The sequence below is a fragment of the Metopolophium dirhodum genome, chromosome 1, assembly GCF_019925205.1.
Source record: "Metopolophium dirhodum isolate CAU chromosome 1, ASM1992520v1, whole genome shotgun sequence".
Classification (NCBI taxonomy): domain Eukaryota; kingdom Metazoa; phylum Arthropoda; class Insecta; order Hemiptera; family Aphididae; genus Metopolophium; species Metopolophium dirhodum.
In genome coordinates this window covers 51,014,813-51,037,889 of record NC_083560.1, presented here as the reverse complement: position 1 = coordinate 51,037,889, position 23,077 = coordinate 51,014,813, and the positions used below count along the sequence as shown (strand labels likewise).

At 27.7% G+C, this 23,077-nt stretch overlaps 4 protein-coding genes across 11 annotated transcripts; 2 read left to right on the top strand and 2 right to left on the bottom strand.

Moving 5' to 3' along the window:
* Window positions 1-1,002: 1,002 nt before the first annotated feature.
* LOC132936487 (protoporphyrinogen oxidase) lies at window positions 1,003-2,899 on the bottom strand. The gene has a single exon (XM_061003222.1). The coding sequence runs from the start codon at window positions 2,700-2,702 to the stop codon at window positions 1,239-1,241; it is 1,464 nt and encodes a 487-aa protein (XP_060859205.1). The 5' UTR covers window positions 2,703-2,899; the 3' UTR covers window positions 1,003-1,238.
* Window positions 2,900-2,990: 91 nt separating this feature from the next.
* Window positions 2,991-5,195, top strand: LOC132934321 (putative riboflavin kinase). Of its 3 annotated transcripts, none has more exons than XM_061000614.1 (5): window positions 2,992-3,354; window positions 3,495-3,602; window positions 3,958-4,109; window positions 4,295-4,397; window positions 4,465-5,195. In XM_061000614.1, the coding sequence occupies exons 2-5, from the start codon at window positions 3,497-3,499 to the stop codon at window positions 4,554-4,556; spliced, it is 453 nt and encodes a 150-aa protein (XP_060856597.1). In that variant the 5' UTR covers window positions 2,992-3,354; window positions 3,495-3,496; the 3' UTR covers window positions 4,557-5,195. The 3 variants fall into 3 exon arrangements, with proteins under 3 accessions (XP_060856599.1, XP_060856597.1, XP_060856598.1); XM_061000615.1 differs by having other exon boundaries at window positions 3,439-3,602; XM_061000616.1 differs by having other exon boundaries at window positions 2,991-3,602; window positions 4,295-4,393.
* A 2,198-nt stretch (window positions 5,196-7,393) lies between these two features.
* LOC132936483 (putative fatty acyl-CoA reductase CG8306) lies at window positions 7,394-11,817 on the bottom strand. 4 transcript variants are annotated; one of them, XM_061003217.1, is made up of 10 exons: window positions 11,662-11,817; window positions 10,830-10,960; window positions 10,427-10,669; window positions 10,099-10,350; window positions 9,879-10,024; window positions 9,520-9,629; window positions 8,720-8,918; window positions 8,261-8,512; window positions 7,858-8,115; window positions 7,394-7,795 (listed from the first exon to the last, which is right to left on the bottom strand). In XM_061003217.1, exons 3-10 carry the CDS (start codon window positions 10,619-10,621, stop codon window positions 7,657-7,659), a joined length of 1,551 nt encoding a protein of 516 aa, XP_060859200.1. In that variant the 5' UTR covers window positions 10,622-10,669; window positions 10,830-10,960; window positions 11,662-11,817; the 3' UTR covers window positions 7,394-7,656. The 4 variants fall into 4 exon arrangements, with proteins under 4 accessions (XP_060859200.1, XP_060859201.1, XP_060859202.1 ...); XM_061003218.1 differs by lacking the exon at window positions 11,662-11,817 and adding an exon at window positions 11,032-11,492; XM_061003219.1 differs by lacking the exon at window positions 11,662-11,817 and adding an exon at window positions 11,126-11,492.
* Window positions 11,818-18,498: 6,681 nt separating this feature from the next.
* On the top strand, window positions 18,499-22,623 carry LOC132936696 (putative RNA polymerase II subunit B1 CTD phosphatase RPAP2 homolog). Of its 3 annotated transcripts, none has more exons than XR_009663517.1 (7): window positions 18,499-19,029; window positions 19,088-19,205; window positions 19,998-20,162; window positions 21,266-21,378; window positions 21,466-21,568; window positions 21,697-21,863; window positions 22,504-22,623. XR_009663517.1 is itself a non-coding variant. In XM_061003460.1 (6 exons), the coding sequence occupies exons 1-6, from the start codon at window positions 18,983-18,985 to the stop codon at window positions 22,555-22,557; spliced, it is 600 nt and encodes a 199-aa protein (XP_060859443.1). In that variant the 5' UTR covers window positions 18,511-18,982; the 3' UTR covers window positions 22,558-22,623. The 3 variants fall into 3 exon arrangements, 1 of the variants encoding a protein (XP_060859443.1); XR_009663516.1 differs by having other exon boundaries at window positions 21,697-21,999; XM_061003460.1 differs by lacking the exon at window positions 21,697-21,863 and having other exon boundaries at window positions 18,511-19,029.
* The last annotated feature ends 454 nt before the right edge of the window (window positions 22,624-23,077 follow it).

Below are 23,077 nucleotides of genomic sequence, written 5' to 3'. Positions count from 1 at the left end.
ATTAGGTAATTTAGTTTTTTTTTAGCGTTAGTTGGAAGCTGTAGTAAAAGGCAATGTTAAAATAAATTTAATTTTGATCAGTTGTATTATCTAATTGATTATTGACCAATTAGCTGTGGTGATCCATAAATATTGTGTTAAAACAAAATAAAAAACATTTTTGTTGGCAAAATTATTGTTATTTGTTTTATACTATAATTTCTATGAAATGATCTACATTTACACCAAAAGTGTGCTAAGAAAAATTCATGAGATGACTCGACCATGCAAGCGACTGGTATCACTTCAGATTTTCAATGTTGGTTTTGCATCCCATGAAAAAATGTGAAATGACGCCACTGGTCCGCCCTCCCCCCAAAAAAGCACCGTAATTGCCCGATATTTTGATCAATGTTTTCCACTGTAGAGTTTACCATTTTGTAAAATGTTTTGTACTTTTTCCCACTCAAAATTAAGCAACGGATCTGCCACTGTATCTAGTGTTGGGTAAATTACTTTTGAAAAGTTATAAAATTACATTATTCGTTACATTAAATATTTTTATTTTAATTACATTCGCGTTACCAGATATTATTTTTATTACGTTACAGTATTTTTCCTTTCAAAAAGTAGCATTAATCGTAAATAAATAAATAAATTTGATTTTTAATTTTGATTATCGAATATCCCATCTAGCCCTTAGGTTTTGTCATTTATTCTACATTCATATAGTATTTCAATAACATGGAAAATAACACGTTACTTAATAGAAATTAATTTTAAACAGTAATTTCGTTACAATTGCGTTAATTAAAATAAAAATAATGAAATTAGAACAACGTTACTTCAAAAGTAATTTTGTTACAGTAATTTGTAATTTGCATTATGTTTCTACTCAACACTGATTTTATCATGAGGTAACCCTTTATAAATGTACATAAATACTTGGCCAATGTTAGACACCCAGAAAATATATATAAATTAGGTAATGGATAACAATTTGTTAAAATAATGATAAATGAATTTACATCACAAAGTATTCGCTGTCATATATTTCCTGAAATTGCATTGTCATGTAGTTAGTGAATTATATAACCATAATAACTAAATTAGAATAAAGATTTAATACTGTAAAAAATAATTAACAACTGTCTCAAATTTAATAAATAATTTTTTGTAAAATATAACAAAAAATAGTAATATTAGATTTCCAAGTAATAAGTTTCTAGAATAATTTAAAAATATATATTCAATTTGTTTTATCTACATAATTTTCGCATTGCAGTCATTGATGCAAATATAACATCATTAACACTAATTCCAGCATACGATGAACCAACTAATGTCAACGGCAAACGCCTAACATTGATATATTCTTGAATTTTTGTTACACGTTCATAATGTCCAACTGTATATTGTGGAATGCAATCATTTAATATTTGTGTACTATATGTATTAGGTTTTGATTGAATATCAAGCACACGTTTGACATGACCTACAGCTGTATCAGCAAGTTTTTCTTCAGACAAACATTTAGAGTTTTTAACAAAATGTTCTTTAAATCCATATCCACCCATCATAACTGTAAGATCAACACGATCACTGTGTCCATAAATATAGTTATTAAATATTATACCCAACAGAGACAATTTTTCAAGTGGTGAAGAAAGAACTCCAAAACCTTTGTAAGGACCCATCACTTTAGGATCATCGTAAGTTAAATTAACTGTTGCTATAGATACCATGGGTATAGATGTTAATAGCTGTGTCAATGTTGAATGTTGAGATTTAACATGGAAGAGTGAAGCTAATTTATGTGCAGGTAATGCACTAATAACATGTGTACATTCCAGCTGTTTACCATTAGAAAACCCAATTCTGGCACCATTTCCGTTTTCGTGAAAATGCAACTCTGTACACTGAGTATTTAGATTTGTATGAATTCCTTGAGACTCATTATCAATGTCTAAAGCATGGATTAAACGTTGTAGGCCTCCATCTAAATAATAAACTGATGGGGGAGGTTTAACAATATTCGTTCCTTTTGTATCTTTTAATTTTTCACGATTCCAAATGGAACTTAACTGTTCTTTTAATAACCCTAATCCAACTGTTCCATGTTTACGTTCTGCTTCATATAAGGCACCAAACATAAACTTAACACTCATTTGCTTAGCATTTCCACCACATACTCCACACAATAACGGTGAAATCAAGTAGTCAGCAAATTCTTGACCGAATGTGCGACAAAAAAAGTCGTAAGCACTTTCATCATTATTTTGAACATCAGGTAATTTAGCTTTGCTATTATTTGATGAAAAACACTCACGTAAGACATAATAAATCCATGGTTTAGTGAATGGTTGATTTACTGTAAACAGAGCTTTCCAAACACTCATAGGTAATTGATGTATATTTCCTTTTGCAAATATGTATCTAGCAGAAGCATCAATACCTACATTGCGCACTAGATCTTCAATACCTAAATCTTTTATTAAACTGTACGTATTGTTTGCCGATTTTCCGCGACCTCTAATCGTTCTCGGACCAAGCTCACTAATAACATTAGTGTTTTCGTCCTTCCACGACTGGATCCAGCCACCTGTATGATCGCTGGCTTCAATAATTTGTATTGATTGGTTTTTTTCAATTCCTCCTTCTCGTTTCAGGTAATATGCAGCACTTAGACCAGCAAGTCCACCGCCTAAAATGGCTATGGTCATGATTAAAGTTACTAATCACTATAAACCTAGAAATAATATTATGAGAAAAAATTACTTTAATTTTCGAGAGATTTTATGTTTACATTAAAATAGAAACTTAAACAATTTTATTAATTTTTAAATGAAAGTTGTGTGTTTAAATCGGTGTTAATAATGTTATTAACATATAATAATCAAAAACTTCAGTTTTTTTTACATTATAACCAGATAACAATTTTTTTTTAATAACTTGATAACAATTGCTTATATATTATCACTCTTTCGCATATCTATTAGATTTTAGTCTTTAGATAGTATTGTGTAATGTGTACAAATTGTTATAAATTATAATTTCGTTTAGATTGTGCTAGAATTATAATTTATTAATTATTAGCTATTGCCTATTGGCCATCCATTTAATCTTAATTATCATTAATGAGTATAAATCATAGTTAAGGAACTACATAAATGTTTATGTGAACATCATAACATCATTTATATATAATTTATATATATATGCATCTATAATAGTCGTGATATTATGTAATAGGTATTGCAATTTTAGATTATTGACTACTATGAGTTCATATACTCGATATAGCTGATACTATCTAGTTATGTATACTAGTCAACATAATTAACTTGGATAACGCCTAATTTTAAACATCATTAGGTATGCAATTTATTTTTTTTTCATCATATTTTTATTATATGGCATAATTTTTTGTGTTTGTTTTTATAATATTTAATTAATAAGTTATAAACAGTGTAATAAATCTAAAACAAAATTAATTAATTCGATTTACTCGCAAGCCATGAGTCATACAGAATCAACAAAAGAAAATGGATTACCATTTTATGCAAGTGGTCTAGTTGTTAAAGGATTTGGACGAGGATCAAAGGATTTGGGTATTCCTACTGGTCAGTATAAAAGATAAATTGAAACATAATTGAAATAATAGATAGTATTCACTATTCATCATAATTAAAAAAAAAATGAATATTTTTTCATGTTTTTTATATCTGTTCAAAGGGTTTTTTTTTACAATCAATGATTATTTTAATCCTTATTTTAATAATTCTTTATGAAACAAAATTATGAGAATTGGCTTAACATTTCAAATTATTTATTAAATATAATATAATTTATACTTTGATTACCTATAATAAGTTTGAAATTTTAATTTTAAAAACATTGTTACTGTTAAATTATAATAATTACATTATAGAAAATATAAGCAAATATGTTTTAATTAAGTACCTTTTTGTTTTATAGCTAATTTTAGTCGTGATGTAATAAAAGATTTACCTGAAAACATAAGCACTGGAGTATATTTTGGATGGGCACAAGTTGACAAATCACCAGTTTACATGATGGTTATGAGTATTGGTTGGAATCCGTTTTATCAAAATATTGAAAAGTCTATGGTAGGTTAAAATATATTATTTGACCACTAAATATGGTAATCTAGTATCATATAAATAAAACATTACTTTGAATATACAACAATAAAAGTTAAAAATTGCAAATTTATTGATAATAACTAGTAAATATAAATCAAATTTGTCTTTTGAAAGTAGGTCATATACATTTTAACTATTTTTTTTTATAGGAAATCCATATACTTAAACAATTTGATGAAGATTTTTATGGATCTAATTTAAAAGTTAAGGTTGTTGGTTTTATTCGACCAGAATTAAATTTCAACTCTGTAGGTAAGTTCAACTGTTATTATTGAAATCATAAAACCAAAATTGTATTCAAATTCAATTTTTTATATAGATGAACTAGTCAATACTATTCATTCCGACATTGATTATGCAAAACAAAAGTTAGATGAAAATGACAAAAAAGATGTATTCTTCGACTTATAAATTGTAAGGCAATTTAAATTTAAATTTATTATTCCATATTGTAATGAGTATAAGTATCATAGGCGTGCGTACGGGGGCAGCAGACTGTGCTATTGCTGCCCCTGAATGAATAGATTTGTTAGGACCTAACAAATACAACTGTCCATGCTGGGCCACCGTATAATGTTCATTAAAAAATATGAGCAAATCTTTTCTGTGTTTAAATAGGTCTATCTCAACACATACCACAGTATATTATTAAGATTCATTAAAGATTTATATGACGTATAATATCTAATATAATTTATCAAAAACTAAAAATAACTAGGGTTTCCCTTGTTCCATCATCACGATGCAGTAGCCAGTAGGTACAGTAAACACTAGTATTAATTTCATTACCACTTCCCCCTAAGGCCGTTTGTATGAAAAAATTGTTCGCTGGACCTGACTTAAAACTCTGCGTGCGCCTTTGATAAGTATATGACAATTAAATATATTCCTTTATGTTTTATAAGGTTGTATCGTCACTTTATTTTGTTGATATGTAAAAAAAATACATCATTATTGTTAAATAATTTTATTAGTAACAAGATTAAAACTATATATTGACTAAACTTGATTATTATTATTTTAAATAAAAATGCACATTTTATAAATAAGGATATTCTTCTGTTCTTAAAAAAAATAACATACTATTTAATAGTTTCTAGCTGTATAATGCAGCTATGCCTGGGAACAAATAAACAAATATAAACTACTGCATAATATAGCTGTATAGGTATTAGGTGTATCCAGTGGCGGCACGTGGATGCTGGTGGTTGGGGTGCGACTTTAAATATAATAGAGATAACCATTGGTATAACAAATTATTTAAATATACGAAAATATACATCTTATCATGACAAAATAGATCTATTTTGTCATCCATCTTACTTTTTATATAGTCGCAGGTCGTAGTAGAAAATGGAAATTAAAATAATAATAATAGCGATTAGCAACCGACAACGCTGTTAATTTTAAAAATGAATTGCCCAATATAGTTATATATAAATATTTTAATGTATGGACGACACTGCCGGTTGTCCAAATCCGTTAATAACATCGCAGCAACAATAAACGTACCCGCACACACACGATTGCGCGCGTAGCTTATAAGTTATTATATACAAATTCTGAATATTGCTTGTACAACGTTTCCGGTCGTCCAATATCCGTATATAAGAACGCAGCTTAACGTACCCGCACGCATACAATTGCAGCACGTCGCTCATACGAATATAGTTTCGGACGACGCTGCCGGTCGTCCAAACACTGCTCGTGTGTACATATGTACGGCATACCCATATTCTCCTGGTATCTGAGAGAAATAACCAGAGAAACAAATTAAATGTTTGCACACGACAATTAATGTAATAGACAAATGTAAAGTAGGTAGTAACTAGTAGGTAATTTATAACTATTTTACTATTTAAACTGAGGTACACAGGAAAATCAATGTTGGTGTACTCAACCGCGGTGGGCAATTCACCTGTGGTAGATAAGATATACACTTGGTATATTTTAAAACTACTCATAAAACTTTTCTGATCTTTAAGAACAGTATTTGAAACTTGTCAAAATCGGTTAAGTAGTTTTTGATTATATAAACTATAAATAGATTTTATAAGTCTTTTATTTCTGTAACCAAAATGTTCTACTTTCGTGAGCCAAAGGTAATTCCTGTATGAGCTGCCCTATGTTGGTTGAAAAACAAAGCTATGAACATAAATCAGTTCAGTAGTTTGCATGTCTATAAGACCCATCCAAACGTACATTTAATTTTATGTATGTAGAAGTTTACTTATATGAAAATATTTGATACACATTAATATAGGCATTGATTTTTTGACTGGAGTGATCCATTAAACAATAAATTAGTTTAAAGCCCTTTTTTACTCACAAGTCTAAAATTTAAATATTACATTTTCTGAATTTTTATTTATTTTGTCAGAAAAGCAAATTTAGCCTTCAATGTATTGAAAACCTAGCAACCAGACAACCAGAGAAAAACAACATAAAACTTACTCAGAAATCAGAATAGTTCAATTGTTTTTGGAGATGGATTTAAATGAAAACCAAATTTTTACATTGTAATTTATAGATCTGATCAATATTGTTTCTTTGTAAATGAGTTGATCATTTTATACTTTCCAAATCAGTTTATAAGTCTAGTACTCGAAATTTCTTGAGTATTTGAATAATTCAGAGTTCTATTATTGACTTGCTAGTTTATTAAGTATTTAGTTAATTTAGATGGACAGAATAAAAATGAAATAAAAATGTATTAATTATAATTTTCACTCTATTTTTGTAAATTTAAACTATCAAACTTTTATTATTTGGTATGCTTATCGAAAATTTTGGGTTTTCAAGATATTTATAGTTTATACATTAATTTTCCCAATAAAACATTCTAGCAGTGACTGGCCCTAGAATACTGAGTTTCTCAGTTGCTTGCTCTATTAGCATCTGGACGACTGTAGGCAACAAATAACATGTGATAGTCAAGTATTCCAACAGGACTCGAACATTTTTTCAAAGTCGAACACTGCTCCAAGAATAATTTATGACACATAAAATATAAATATTTTTTTTTTTAAGTTATAGTTACACCAAATATTTGATAGGTATGTAAAGATATCTAAAAGTAATTTTATAATCTTAAATATTTATATTAAATTGTGTTATATTTTAGGTTTTAACTTAATATTGATATCAGTGAAAATATTATCTTAACTACATATTATTATATATATATTAAAAATTAAATATAAGAAGATGAAAAACGAAAATAATAAATATGCAATATAGAAAAGTGGTCTTAGAAAATATGTTTTTTATTTAGCAAATAAAAACCAACTTAAATATTTTAATACTTCAAGGATTACGAGTATAAAAAGAATAATATAACTTAAAATATTAGCGCTATAAAAAAAAAAATTAATATAATACTGAATTAATACAACTATAAATAATTATATAAAATATTTCTTTAATTACTTCAACAGTAAAATTTTGAAATTGTAAACCAAAGCCAATTCATATTAAAAACTATTAATCACTGTTATTTCAAATAGTGAACTTAAAAAAAATATCCAAAAATAATAACTATTAATGCGGCCCAATAGTTTGATAAGAATGGTGTACCAGTTATGAATGAAGATAAATACCAAATTCCAGTCACTACCAATAACTGTACACCGGTATTTGCCAACATTAACCTATAAAATAATATGTTAAATTAAAATTAAATAAAATTGAATATAAAACTTCATGTACTTACATAAAATTTTTCTTCAATGCTTGTTTCATTGTTTTGTCACTTTCTTTGTGTAAATATTTCCGTACACCCAATGTAAGGTTTATAAAATATGGAGTCCAATTTAAAGATGTAGGATCAATGTAAAATACAGATTGGTCATCCACACTCAGTTCTTCTTGTAAACGAAGTGTACGAGCATTATCAAATTTCCATTCATTAAATATAAATGGTGCAAGTTTACTGAGTGATCGGTTCACATTTTTATGTAATCGTACAAGGCTGGTAAATTATAACATTAAAATATAACTATTTAAAACCATGAAGTATATGCATAAATTTTAATTAATATAAAACAGCCTATCCATGTATATGATGAGTTATGTTTATATGATACAATTAATTGTATTCAATAGAATATACTCACATTGGTCTTCCACCAGAGATTTTGGTAACAAAATCTAATATATAAGCTGGAATAAAATGAAAAATGGCTGAAGAAATCCAATACATGAATAAATTGGGCAAAAATTTTATATTAGGATACCACACAGCTCCACGTATGGGATAATTATGTAAAGTAGTTGTCAATATTGATGAAATGTCATTCCAACGGAATGGATTACATGTGCTTGTTGTACAATGAAATATTGGCGTTTGTCCATCTACGGTCGGTGTACTACAATTGAATAAGAAAATAATATTATACATTAGTCGAAATGGAAATTTTTCAATTTTACTCATTTTAATTTATAAAACAAAATAATATAATATAACATTTTTTATAAACAAATTAATTAATTAAATTATTATTTAAATGGTACAATGTTAATTTAAATTACATAATATACATAAATTATGCAACAGTTTTATTATATATATTTACCTATCTGGCAATTGAGCACTAAACCATGTACCAGCAATCATTGTATTTATTACCACATCTACTGGTATATAATCATATATCAAAGACTTGTTAACTGGTAAACGCCTTACTACGCCCTTTGAAGCACCCATTATAAATCCCTGAGGACCATTTTTTGATACTGTCCAGCCTTCAACAGGTTCTTTCCATGCAGCAACAACTAAGAAGTAAATTGTTTTTATTATTTAACTAAATAATTAGTTTGTATTTTTGTATAGTATAATACACATAATTATAGTAATTTTTTCAATCACATTACACATTAGTAAATAAGTAGAAATCTAATGATAATATTAATTATGTCCAAAGTAAGACTTTGCTCTAAATATTTCTATTTTATATAAACACAACATAGAATATTAGATCTTAACAAGTAATCACGGTATTTCGTTTCATATTAACATTTGATTATTAAGTTATAATATAAACTGAACAAAGTTAATTTTTCATAGTTGTTACTTATTGGCCACCGATTTGCTTTATGTCCAGAGAACATAGTGATGTTTTTAACATGCACTTAAATGCAACAATAATGTACCTAAGTCATTGAATTTTAAAAATAATCCCAAGCTTTTCAGATGCTCATAATCAAATTGTGGGCAATCGTAATTTTATAATAAATATCAATATACTTAAGATTTTTAAAATCACTTTTCTATGAACAATTAACTATAAGAACCATAACATTTTGACCCTTAAACTCGTGCAATAACAATAATATAATTCTGTTCAGTTAAATTTTTAATTAATATTTTACATACTCATGCTTGGTCGTACTATACAGGTACGAATAATATTTCTGGCATCATTAACAACATGTTCAGCCAAAGCTTTCGTGAATGTGTAAGTATTAATGTGATCTCCCATGATCCTAAACAGATAACAATTATACATAAGTAATATAAAGGTAATACGTTTGGAAAAATACATTTGCTTATGTAGATATGTGCTTTGTCTAGAATCATTTTTAGAAGACAGCTGTACGATTTTCTGAAAGTGGAGTAAGTCATAAATGTTATTTATATAATACTGTATGAATCTTTCAAAAGTTTAATATAGTTGAATACTTATTTTAAAGTATTTAACTTTGTATTTAAAGAATATTAACTTAATTACTAACTTTTCAGCAGCGCTGTTTAATTTCTCGGTGTCCATAGTTTGAGTATAATTTATAATATCATTATAGTTCGCTGGTGCATCATAAATTTTTTCCATTGCATAATTTTTATTACTATTAACATAGGCACTAGACACATGCAATAAACACTAAAAAAAAAAGGAGAAATTATTATTAATATCGCATTTTAGTAATCAATAATAAAAATATAAATCATCTTTACTTGAAGGTTTTTTATTTTTTTGCTTAGCTCTACTATACTTTTGGTACCCATCAAGTTGACAATTACAGCTGTTTTGAGATCAGTTTCAAAATCTAATGTGGCTGCACAATGAACTACAATATTCACATTGTCACATAACATTTTGAAATCGTCATCTGATAATCCTAAATTTTCCTCAGATATATCTCCACATACAGGTTTTATTTTATTTAATACATCAAAACCCTCAGAAGTTTTAAGAACATCAAATACCTAACAAAGTAATTGTGACAAATGTAAATTATACTTGATACAAATAAAAAAATCATATTTATCAATTGATCTTTACCGAATTGTTTTTCATAGTATCCAATCTTTCTTGGATGCCTTGTCCCTTCCGTGGTCGAAGTAAAATAAATATATTTCCAACATCTGGCATGCTTCTGAGTACTTTTTCTATGTAAGAAACACCAACAAAACCTGAACCACCCGTTAGAAATATGTTTTTATTTTTGTAAAATGTTTTAACTGTCTCGTACGTCATTATGCTGGGTTAGAAATATTTCTTCTAATCAAATACAAAGTGCAATTACTAGAAAAAAAAATACTGGTATCAACATGAATACATTAAATTTATAAAGCATGGTTAAATTATGTTAGCAATGTAGTTATGAATTCAGCAGACATAAAACGTAAAATCGATTTAGGTAAGTCTATAAGTACACAAAAGTGTATAATGTTAATCAACTTACGGATGCGTAGCACAATATCAACAATTTGACACTAGAGTGAGAACGATAGAAGATAGAACACAAGTCAACAGCAGTGGATGTGATTTATCTGTTCTGAGCGAAATCATTAACCGAGTGAAATATGAAAAAAACTAAAAAAGAAGAATATTATTATGATGGCAAGAAAATGATGGGCAATAAAAAACAAAAATAAAAAAAAAACCGGTTTGGTTTCCTTGTGGTATGGGGTCAATACAACTCGTATCCGGTCATTATCTAGTGTAATAAGAACATCATCGTGGAAACATATATCGTACTTTCATCTGCCTCCTGCCACGAGAAAACGTGTGTAGTCGTCGTTGGGTGTTTGGTGGTGGGGCGGTGGAATAGCGGAAAAGGCAGGCCGCGGACTATGTAATGATTAGGCACCCGCTGTTATTATTATGACTACTATTATTTGTAGCAGCGAGCCCGACGCACAAACCATCAAAACGCGCGTTATACTGCGACAAGGTGCGTTCGCATCGAAAACATTGTCAAAATTCAAAAAGGTATAATCGCGATTCTATTTCGACGGGTTCAATTTTATGACGTCATCTGAATTATTTTGATAACAACTTGTGTTCGGTAAGACTGAACAGTTTTTTTTTTATGAGATTTTGGGCACAGCGTCACGCCTACATCGCGTGGATCGGTTAAATCCCGGCGGGGGGTTCGTAAATCGACTACCAGTTTGCGTATGGGTTACGAGCGGCGAATACACACAACTACACAAGTAGCAATTTATTTACGAACATAAGGAGAGACAGAGAGAGAGAGTGACGTAATAGATGGAAATATGTAATATACTTACATGGCAGCGGGCAGAGTGTAGAAGTCAGAAGAACGAATACGAAATAAAGAGTTTACAAGTAACATCAATCAAGTGAACGCGGAGTTCCGTAAGCCGTAAACGTACATAAAATCAAATCAACAAAACGCGAAGTCCGCAATGATAACGCCTATGCGATAACGGTGACAAAGACGAAACCGATAAGACACCGGCAAAGTTTCTCCGGAGAAATTGAGTGAAACCGCGTACGCGCGCTGCGTGCATAATCGATTTTGTGGTGTTCGTATTATTATAGGCCGGGGCAAATAGGATTTGGTTAACGTGTCAATTTATGCCATGCCACTAATTAATTTTGTTAACATGGAGAAATTTTTCAAAATATAAGCGAAATGATAGAATAATAGTGTAGAAAAAAATTATTAAAAAATCAACTTCTATTGATTGTTTGAAACATTTTACTCCATATTGCTTGAAAGATTTTTTATGCCTGGTTAATATGCTGTTGCTTGCAAAGTATATTAATATAATATATAGACACATGAAAGTCTTTCGGGTACCATCGAAAATAGGTACCATTTATTTGCCATCCCTGCTATAGGATTTACTATAGACCGTGAACCTGTAATATAATATACATTTTTTTATTATATATGTATAAACTATGGGAACAAATACAGTTTTTTTTTTCAAAATGTGTGTGTTTTGTGTGCTTAGTACGATGGAACTTTAAAAAACAAGTCGGTCAAATTTTCTTTGGAAATTATGGTCAATAAACTTCAAAATTGTGTTTTCAAGTTTAAAATATCAAAAAATAACATTTTAAAATTTTAGTTTCTGAGAGGAGCAATGAATGTTTTGATTTTACAATGATGTGTTTTTTTCTATTTTTTTTCTATATATTTTTAAATTTTTATTTTAGATTCTGAGCCAAAGATTATAACTATAATATTTCCTAATTATTTAACACAATTTTTTTTAAATATTTTGACAACTATATTATTTTCCTGAAAATATTTTTCCCACAGTTAGGAAATATTTGTATGCTGTGTGAGTGTGCGTGTAGGTACTAAAGTGCCGCTCTTGGCAGGTGCCTAGCTCGCCTATACCTTGAGCCCAGATAGCAAATGTTCGACTAAAAATATTATTATAACATTATAATAATATTATTCGTGATTATAATATTATTATAATGTTATATTATAATGTTATTATAATGTTGTTATATTATTATCATTTCAAAATGCCGTCTGGGAGACAACCCCGCGGGTACCTACACAAAATCGCAAACTTCAAAAGGTTTTAACTTTTAAACCAAGTCCGACCCATAAATGTTGATTGTACCATGATATAAAAACAAGGTATGTTCTTATCTTTTTGACTGTCAGATCCTTCGGTAAGCACGTGATGTAGAGTATAGTGTAGGTAATAATAATTTAATGACAATATGATAGTAAGGGTAAGCAAGTGACGTATTGTGTGGACTTGGACCAAATCTGGACTTCTTCGATCATACCATGTTGTTTAGATCATGGATTGTACCATCATAGATTTTAACTCGTTGAAATAGGTACCTATATACGATATACCTACCGTCTTACCTACAAAGCCACATAGGTTTCCGAAAAGCTAAACTAAATTTATGGTAAATAATATGCATTATTACAGTGGGCAGGCCTTAACCCAGTATCCCTATCTTCATTCTTCAATTCCCGACGGACCAAAACTGTTGTCTGTTAACTAGCAATACCAATAGGATGGTACCTATTAACTGAAGAGCAGCGATGTACTATTGGTCATGTTGAACGTTGATGTACTCAGTAATGATGCCTAGTGATACTTTTATTGAATGAAGTATATGGATGAGCCGGTTGAGGACTGAAGATTTCTGGCCATTCAGGGTGTTCTTTACTGTTCTATTAAAATATTTTAACTTATAATAACATAGTAGCTGCATGCCTACAGAGTACATGATACATGTAACTAGCCTCGATACGTTGTATTCATGGATATAAATAAATTAATGTTTATTATATTTTTTGCTGGTTCTAGGTATATACATACCGTACACGTGCGGCTGGCAATAGTGGCATGGAAATAGTTAAAAACATTATAGGTACCTACGTTTAGTAGGAATACTGGTTGTGTGTATGTTTTTTTTGTGCAATACTTTAATAGTTTAATTTGTTAGTAAGAAATTTAAAAAAAATCCTATAAAGTATTATGTACTTAATATTTTACTTTCAAGTTTCAAGGTGTTAATATTTTTAAGAATAAAAAATAATAATATCAATGCTGATTATTATGACCTCAAATTCCTCTACCTCTGGCATTAGTTCCGTAACGCCGTAACTTATAATAATAAATAATAATAATCATAAGGCATCATTACTACATATTTTCTCTTTCAATATACTAGGTACCTATTTACAGTCGCAACTCGCAGCCATGTAGAAACTAGAAGTTTAAGATAATATAACATTAGAATTTATAATACAATCTTATATTATATTTGGTAGGTACTTACCTACTACCTACTAATAACGATGTATATATAATATTATATAAACGATATTATAGGGCTGAGTATGCTGAATTTAACTATCAAGTTAGTAGGTACCTAGTGTACAGTGACTGACGGCTATACTATTACTATAAATTATAATGGTGGTGCTCGTTCTCAGTATTGTTACTGTCAGCATGACTAAATAGATCTATAAGTCACTTAGTCAGTATAATTAACTATTAATCATTATCAATTATTATTTGTTCACCATAGAAATTAACGAAAAATGAACTAAAATTATTTGAAAAGTGCAAATTATTAAATTTGTTTTTCTCGTGGAGCGCATTTAAATTGCGGAATAAAAATCCCGACCCCAAGACCCTTAGAAATATTATTCACAACCACATGAAAATGATTAAACAAATATTGTTTAAACGCTAATTATTAGAGTAACAGTTACCACATCATTAATATTTAATTACAAATATATACTTCACTAAAAAATTACCGTAGATACATGACATTTTCACTGAATATTTATCATAATAGCATTTTCTATATATACCTTAATATTTTCAATTTTTTTTTACTCATATTGAGCTATTTACAGGCATATGAACTTTTTGATTGTTATTAATTTTTTTAAATTAATGTTGATCACTAAAATTTTTAAATTATTTTGAGCTAGAAATTCTTAAAAAATGATCAGTTTTTTGCAGTTAAAAATTTATAAAATGTTAAATTTTTATACCTAAGGTTTATAAATTAAAAATATGGGTCCACGTAAGTAGTTCATACTTGAACCAAAAAATTCAAGTCAAAAATTTAAGAATATAGACTTTATTTATTACGAAACACACGAAATTCAAAATTATTACATTCTTATATTTGATTTTACATTTTTTGCATAATATTATGCATTTATGTATAGTAAAATCATGGTGCCTGTGTCAATACATACATTTTTAAGGCCCTTCAGGTTGTGCCTTGCACCGCCTGCATCTGCAGTATTTGCGGCACTGGTAATGCTGAATGCATGAATAACAATATAATATTATATATTTTAATATTTATATCTTTTAGGTAGGTAAGTAATAAATCATAAAACTATAAAACTATAAAAGTCATGATAAATTATTTATTAAAAAATATACAACTGGTGTTAAACTTAAACATTTTGTATCTTTTTGAACTTTTATAGAATAAACTACATTTTTTAGAAATGTTGTATACAGTTTTGATAACATTGATAATATTTTATACTGTATATTATCTATATATTATCTATGTGGATAAGAGTATATTAAGCTTTACTGCTTTAGCATATAATTATAGACTAATTAGTAATTAATTAGTAATTATACTAAATAATAATATAATAATATAATATAATATAATTAGTAATTATATTAAAATTAATTGTGATTTTGAATTATAATATTAGTATAACGTTATTATAATAATATTATAATATTATCATTACAAAATGCTATCTGGATAGCTCATAGGTGTGTGTACCTATATAAAACTATGTATATCGACATGAGTTCAGAGTTCATATTCTCAATGAGGCCCAGTAATCTTTTGCTATCAGATTAAATAAAAAATAATGAATAAAATATATACCAAAACAAATGTAAAATTGAAAAAAAATAATAAAATCAGTTTTTGACAAATTCGTTTTTTTTTCGCACCAAAATCAAACATGAATATCTTTATAGGTAGATACCTACTTAACATTTTCATCAAATATTTATATTAGATTTCTCTAGACATAATAGGTACAATTTTCAAAATATTTGTCTATGTTTGATATATTTACTTCGACTTTTTTACGACCTCATAAGTTGTTCTTAGAGCAACTAAAGAAGTAAAAATAGATTTTATACAAGCTTTCGAAGTTAAATTACTGATGAAATTCCTCAAAATTATGAAAATAATATGGAAATTAGGTACACCTATTGTAGTTAAAAATTATTAAAATTGTATTTTTAGATTTTCAGCGAAGCGATGTACCATGTACCTATATGTTATCAATCATCTTTAAGAACAAAATTATCCGAAATATATTTAAACAAACAATTTGTAACGTTTGTTTCATATTATACATTTATATTATTAAGATATACCTACCTGACTACTTACGACAATGTCATCGGAAAATGTGCAGATTTAAATAACTTTTATTTTCTGTAAGAAAAACTTACGAGGAACATTGTATTAAATTTTTAAGCTTTATTCAGAAATATAACTTAAAATATCAATTAAAATTGTAAGTTATAAACTTATAATGTCACCGATGCTATAGAAAAGTCAACTGCTGAAAAAAATATATTTTTGAAAAACCATTTATTTCATTTTAAATGTTGATTTAGATTTTTAGTAGGTTGATAGTTAAAATATAATATGACGACGACGACAATCGAAAATTTTACGCTTAAATTATTTTAACGTTCTGAATTATATAATATACACAATACAGTAGGTATACACATAATATTAGGTATATAATAAATTAAAAAATTATATACCTATTCCTAATATTAAAAAAAAAGATTTAAATACATTTAGTTTGTTATTATTACAAATAAATTTACAATTCATAAATAAAAGTATATCGTTATAAAATATGTAAGTATAGGTTTATATTATTTTTATTTACATCCTCAGCAAAACGATGCATTATACGCCGTATGGATCTTATATTCGTATGCAATAATTGGGTTTGTTTCTTTTTTGTGTATATGACGTCCATACTGAAAAAACGGTTTGATCTTCAACTTCGAAGGTGCTTCCTGGTAACAAAATAAATCCAGTTACCTACCTTAAGGGAGTCGAAATTAAAAATGCACACTACTTTTAAATTTTAATAATAATTGAAAAAAAAAAAACAAAACCGGTAGGTATGAAAAATTATTTTTTTAGAAAACCTATTTTGTTATTTGGTGTAATTAAAAAATGAATAACTGTTAAGAATTATTGCGAATATTTATATAAGTTTTTACTAGATATAGAATTGTTTTAAAAATATTTTGGTTCTTCTTGTGCTATTATTACCTATACCTAATAGGTATATAATATAGTTGTATACAATTTTGGACTTCTTTTAAGTTTTTTATTTATTTATTTATTAGGTATATGATACCTCTGAGTGTCTTGTACAGACAGTACACGTGTATATATCCACGTCTTGTACATATAGATATTTTTTCTCGCACATATGTTTATTGTAAATACCATTAGAGATTGTATATATTCCAATAAATGTTAAAAAAAATGAATGTACCTATATGATATAATTTTTAGTTTTGTTCAAGAATCAAGAGGATTTGTTGTCTCCATGTTACACACGTACGACAAACATTTTCGTTAACTTCTTTCAATAGTGTGCTGTTGCTGCTGTTAGTTTTTATATCAGAGTAAATTGACAAATAATTATCAAAGTTTTAGGTAAGAACATTATTGACTTAAGTGTCGGCGATTTTTTCATGGAAGATATCTTCCAAAAAGATAATCTTGCTTGAAAATGAAAATATCGAATATAAGCCGACGCGACGCTTAAGCACATAAAATGTTTTTACCTAAAAGTTTGATGATAGGTCAATTCACTCAAATATCAAAATTAACGGTACACTATTGAAACTAAAGAACGAAAATTTAATACATCGTAAGTGTGTAAGAAGGAAACAACAAATGCATGGGTAGCACCCTCAAGAAAGTTTGAAATTGAATACAAGGTTCCGCATATTATGTTCTTATTGCAATTAAAAAATACGGGAACTACATAATGATCACAATTTTTATTTTTACCTATACGAAATCATTTAAAATCATGAAAAATTGTAAATTATTTTGTACGTTTAATACAAAAAAATTTCAATTTTAACACCGAAGGTTATCAAAATGAATACAAGGTTCCTCACAAGTTTTATTATCGGAATTAAAAAAAAATGTTAACCACATACGACATATTATTACATTTTTTATAACCTATATTCGGATAATAAATATTCATATGTGTACTAAGCGGTATTATCCGCTAACGGCTTTTGTAATAATTTTTTTTTTATTGTCGTATTATATTAACATATTGTTATATCTAAGTGACTATATTATAAGAGTATAGACGGCAATACACTCTCGGCCTCTTGCCTAGCCTAGCCTCGTCGATCGTCGGAATTCGGAGCAGGACAGCCGTTGGCGGTATCTCTCTCTCCACCACAGCGCAGATCGTGCCAAGTACGACTGCGACAGTGCGTTTGCGGCGAGTTGTGGAACTTGTGACACTGTACCAGTGTACCACACTGTACCACTGTGACGAGGCGTGAGTGTACCACACTGCCGGCATACTGTGGACACAGATATCTATACTATAGACACAGAATAATATATGAAATTTCATATATTCTGTGATATAGATGTCTGTGATTGTGGATAGTCTAATCAAATTACTATTTGATAACACATCTTATCTCTATCAAATTCACCCATACTTCTAAACTTATTGATGTTAATTTATGTTAACTTATTGTATAATTAATATCAATGCAATTCGAATAGACGTACTAACTAATAACTATTGTTAGTCCTCATAATTGAAATATAGTTGTTTATGTAATTTACATAACTAGCTTGTAGTTATTATGTCTATGGTGCTACTATGGGTTATAACGTTTGAGATCATATTTGGCACTAGTATCTAGTATATTATTTCTGAAATTTCAGAAGATTTAAAGTACAAACTACCTATTACCGTTGAAATTTAAAAAAGTTAGGTATTACATAAAGCGGAAGTCGGAAGATAAGGTTCACAAGGTATCATCGATACATTTTTTCAATATGGATAATTTAAAAAAACCAAATATTTCAAAAAAGAAAAAAGAACAGTAAGTTTGTTAAAAGTTAATTTTAAAGATTTATTATTTTGTTTTCTTATATTTTTAGGTTATCAAAAAATATCCTTGAAACTTTAAAAAAAAAAAAGGAATGTGAGAAAAAAGCATTAGATATTGTGATTGAGCTAATCGATGGTGGATTTGAAGAAGCGGACTTGTTAAATAAGGTAGAATTAGAATATTATATAACAGCATTGAAGGTTAATTTGATGTTGTACCTAATATTTGTAAAAGTAATTTTACTTATGTAGACATAACCATATATTTGAAATAAAACATATGGCATCTTACTTAGGAAAAACTTGTGTAACTACTATAATACACATAAAATAGTGTTATCTCGTTAACTTTTTTTTTTTGTATCACGGCATACTTTCTTATTGGGGCAATATAGGTGTTATGATTAATTGTACATCACAATTTCAAGTTGAGTAAGTACCTTAAGTTCCAACGTTTATTAAAATAAATAAAAACAACTTTCATAAATTTTTGAGATTTACTAAAACTTCTCAATTTTGAACAAAATTACATAAATAACCAAGAATGACGATTTTAGTTATTTTGTTGTAATTTTATAATATTGATTCAACTTACTGGGTACCATATTAATAATAAGTAATAACAACACAAATATAATATAAAATATCCCAGACTGACAAACTGTCTCAGAATCGAGACTCAGAATCGTTTTCCGTGTACAATGATATTATGTCATTGAATTTAAATTTAATTCCATCCATTGTATGGTGATTTACTTGTAACCTACTATACAGCAGAGCGATATCCACTTACCCATTTTTTTTTAATTGTGTTTCATATAATTGCTTATTTTTATATTTCTAAAAATATAATATTTCACATTTATACCATGTACTAATAACCTTATGTCTTATTCAGAGATAAAAATTTATATTAATCAATCTCTTATATATATATTTGCTGATAATTACATTTTTTAGCTGCATTCAATTAATCCTTGCCACTATGAAGATGTAGTAGAAGAAAGATTTATATTAAAACAATGTGGATATGTTATGTGTGAAAAGAAGTTGGAGTATATACCAAATCAAAAGTACAAGATATCATTAGCCCTCAAAAAGGTGTATGATATCACAGAAAGGAAGGTATTTATTTTTATTTTTATTTATTTATTTAATTTATACAATATTTACTTTTTTAACAGTTGCTTTATTTTATTATTATGATAATTGTTTGTTATCCTTATATTTCTAACAAGGTTAAACCTGTAATTTTCAAAATGTTTTGTTTAAACTTTGTTTCTGAGCTAGTTAATTGTTAGTAAGTACCTAGTTTAAACATAATCACTTGAATAATTTACAATATAATAATTTTAAAGAAATTCCTGTTACACAAAATATTATTCTAATACATTTTAAATCTGATCATTTAACTTATATTCAAATCTATAATTATTCATATTAATTGTATATATTAAATTTGTTTTTAAAGCTTCAAATACAAGGTTTATAAGCCTACAATAGTTCATAATTCTTTAATTTTTTAAATAAATAGGTAGTGTGGTATCGTTAGTCTGTAAACTCTATTTTGGGTGTTTAGGGAGTATACATCTTTTTGATTGCATATTTTGTGATTTGGAATTTTTGTGATTTCCAGTGGTAGGCAGTTGGCTTTGTACAACAAACTATCAACTGGGCTTGATCTGAAAGCTCCTATGGCCATTCTGATTCCACAGTTGTATATATTGTAATACAATGAAATATGATATTATAAGTCTTAAAAAAAAATTCAATAGATTTTTTCTATATTGAGTCTATTACATCACATTTTTAATATATTGCTTGAATATTTTTGCACATGAAAAAATTGATTTAGGTGATAGTTTATTGTGACCTGAGAATAATCAATAATAATGATATCTTGTTATATGAACTTGTATTTTTATCCGGTTTAATTATGTAGAGATAGCCAAGCATTCTCTGCTTAACATAGGCGCAAATCACCCAAAAATATCAGGGGGGCTTAAGCACCAAAATTTTTTGAATTTGTTTTTGAATTTTTAATAAATTTAGTTGTAATGGAAATATTATGGTGGTAGTACTATAAGTTAAAATCATAGGATTTGGGGTGCTAACATAAAATTCAGGATGCTAAGCACCCTTAGCACCCCTGCGATTTGCGCCAATGCTGCTTAACTAAAAATTATGAAATTAAGTTTACTATAAATAATCACTTTTGTTTATTTTAGAAATTTTGCTCCAATATATGCTTTAAAAGTTCAAAATATTTACAAAATCAATTACTTACCACACCACTGTGGTTGCGCGAAAAAGATACAGTACCAACATTTAAATTATTAAAGTATGTTTACAATTATTATTTAAGTATATTTATTATTTATTGTAGTTTAAGCAGGGAAAGTACATGGATATATATTGTTTTTTGCAGCTTACATACAGATAAGGATATTGCATACCATTTGCACACCATACCTGATGGTCACACAAAATCAACACCATTAATTACTATTCCTACACCTAGTGATACCAAGGTAGTTACAAAAAATGTTTATTGTTTAAAAAATGATTTATATTTCATAGTACTTCAATTATTGGTTTTGATGTATTATGGTGCATTAGTGGTATTTTAATTTTTTTTTTATTTACTCCGTCCAACAAGAGAACGCAACTGGGCAGCGACCAAAATGTGTCCGAGTTGATGCAACCCCTACCAATTTCACTTACTGACAACCCGTTTGATCATGGTATTTAACCGTCAGCAACACTATACAAAATACAAAGTGGGGGAAACAGTAGCTCGGAATGGTTGCTGCTGTCAATCTGCATGTGAGAAACGATTGCGTTCCGTCATGAGCTAGAGTATACATTCTTAATTATCTTCTGCAAATACTATGATAAATTAACAAGATGATAAAGTGTGGTGATGAAGTCATAATGCTTCTTAAGTATTTCATATAAAAAGGTATAGGTAATTTGATCAAGTCAGAATAACATTTTTATGTGGTCTAAATCTTTGATTTTTTAATTAAAATATCCAATTCCATAATGATGTTAATTTAAGAATAAAAAAATTACATAAGAATCTTCTTTCTTAGAAAATTCATAACAGGATTTAAATTTCTTTTCAGAAAACAATATTGTTATATTACTTAAATATATTATATTTTTGAACTAACACTGAAATTTGTATAAAATATATTGTTTAATGTTGATATAATCATATGTATAGACAGTATAGTATTGTTAATAATGTATATATAATAAAATAAAATAAAATCCAATTAATTTTTTAACATTAAATAATAATTAAAGCAAGTGTACGGAAATTAAAAATAATAAATGAATAAAAATTGAAAATTATTGACATTTAGTCTATTAATTTTAGTTTGATAAGTTAAATCTTAAGTATAATTAACTCTGTCAAAATTCAAAATTTACAAACTATATGTTTTTGTTATATTTACAGACTGATCTTGAAGAACAACTTAACAACTTAAGTTCTCTTAACATTAAAAACTAATAGTTAAAAAATCAATTACTGGAAAAGAATCAACTACCAGCAGATAATCAATTACATCAGTAATCAGTATGTATATTAAAAATAAAAAAACTCTTTATTATATTATATTTTAATGTCTCATAAAAAAAACTTTTCCAATTATAACATGTAAATTAAACATTTCAGCACAAAAAAATGAAGAAAAAGACAATATTATTGTGATCTTTACAAAATGATAATACAAACATCAAAAAGTAACAAAATTAGAGTAAGAAGAATAAAAGTATCAGAAAATCTTGGTGTTAATTAAATGAACATATTAACTTCTTATTAAACATATAATGTCTTTACCTTCAATAAAATAACTTCTTTTTTTCTTGTTTTGTATTTTTTTTTTTTTATAGAATACAATATTATTGTACTTTTTTTATGTTATTTAAGTGAACGTTATACCTGCGTCTCCATGTTGTCTCCATCTTACGCATGTCATTCACCAGTTTTAATAGTGAGGTTAGTTTTGATACAAGGGTGAATTGACGTA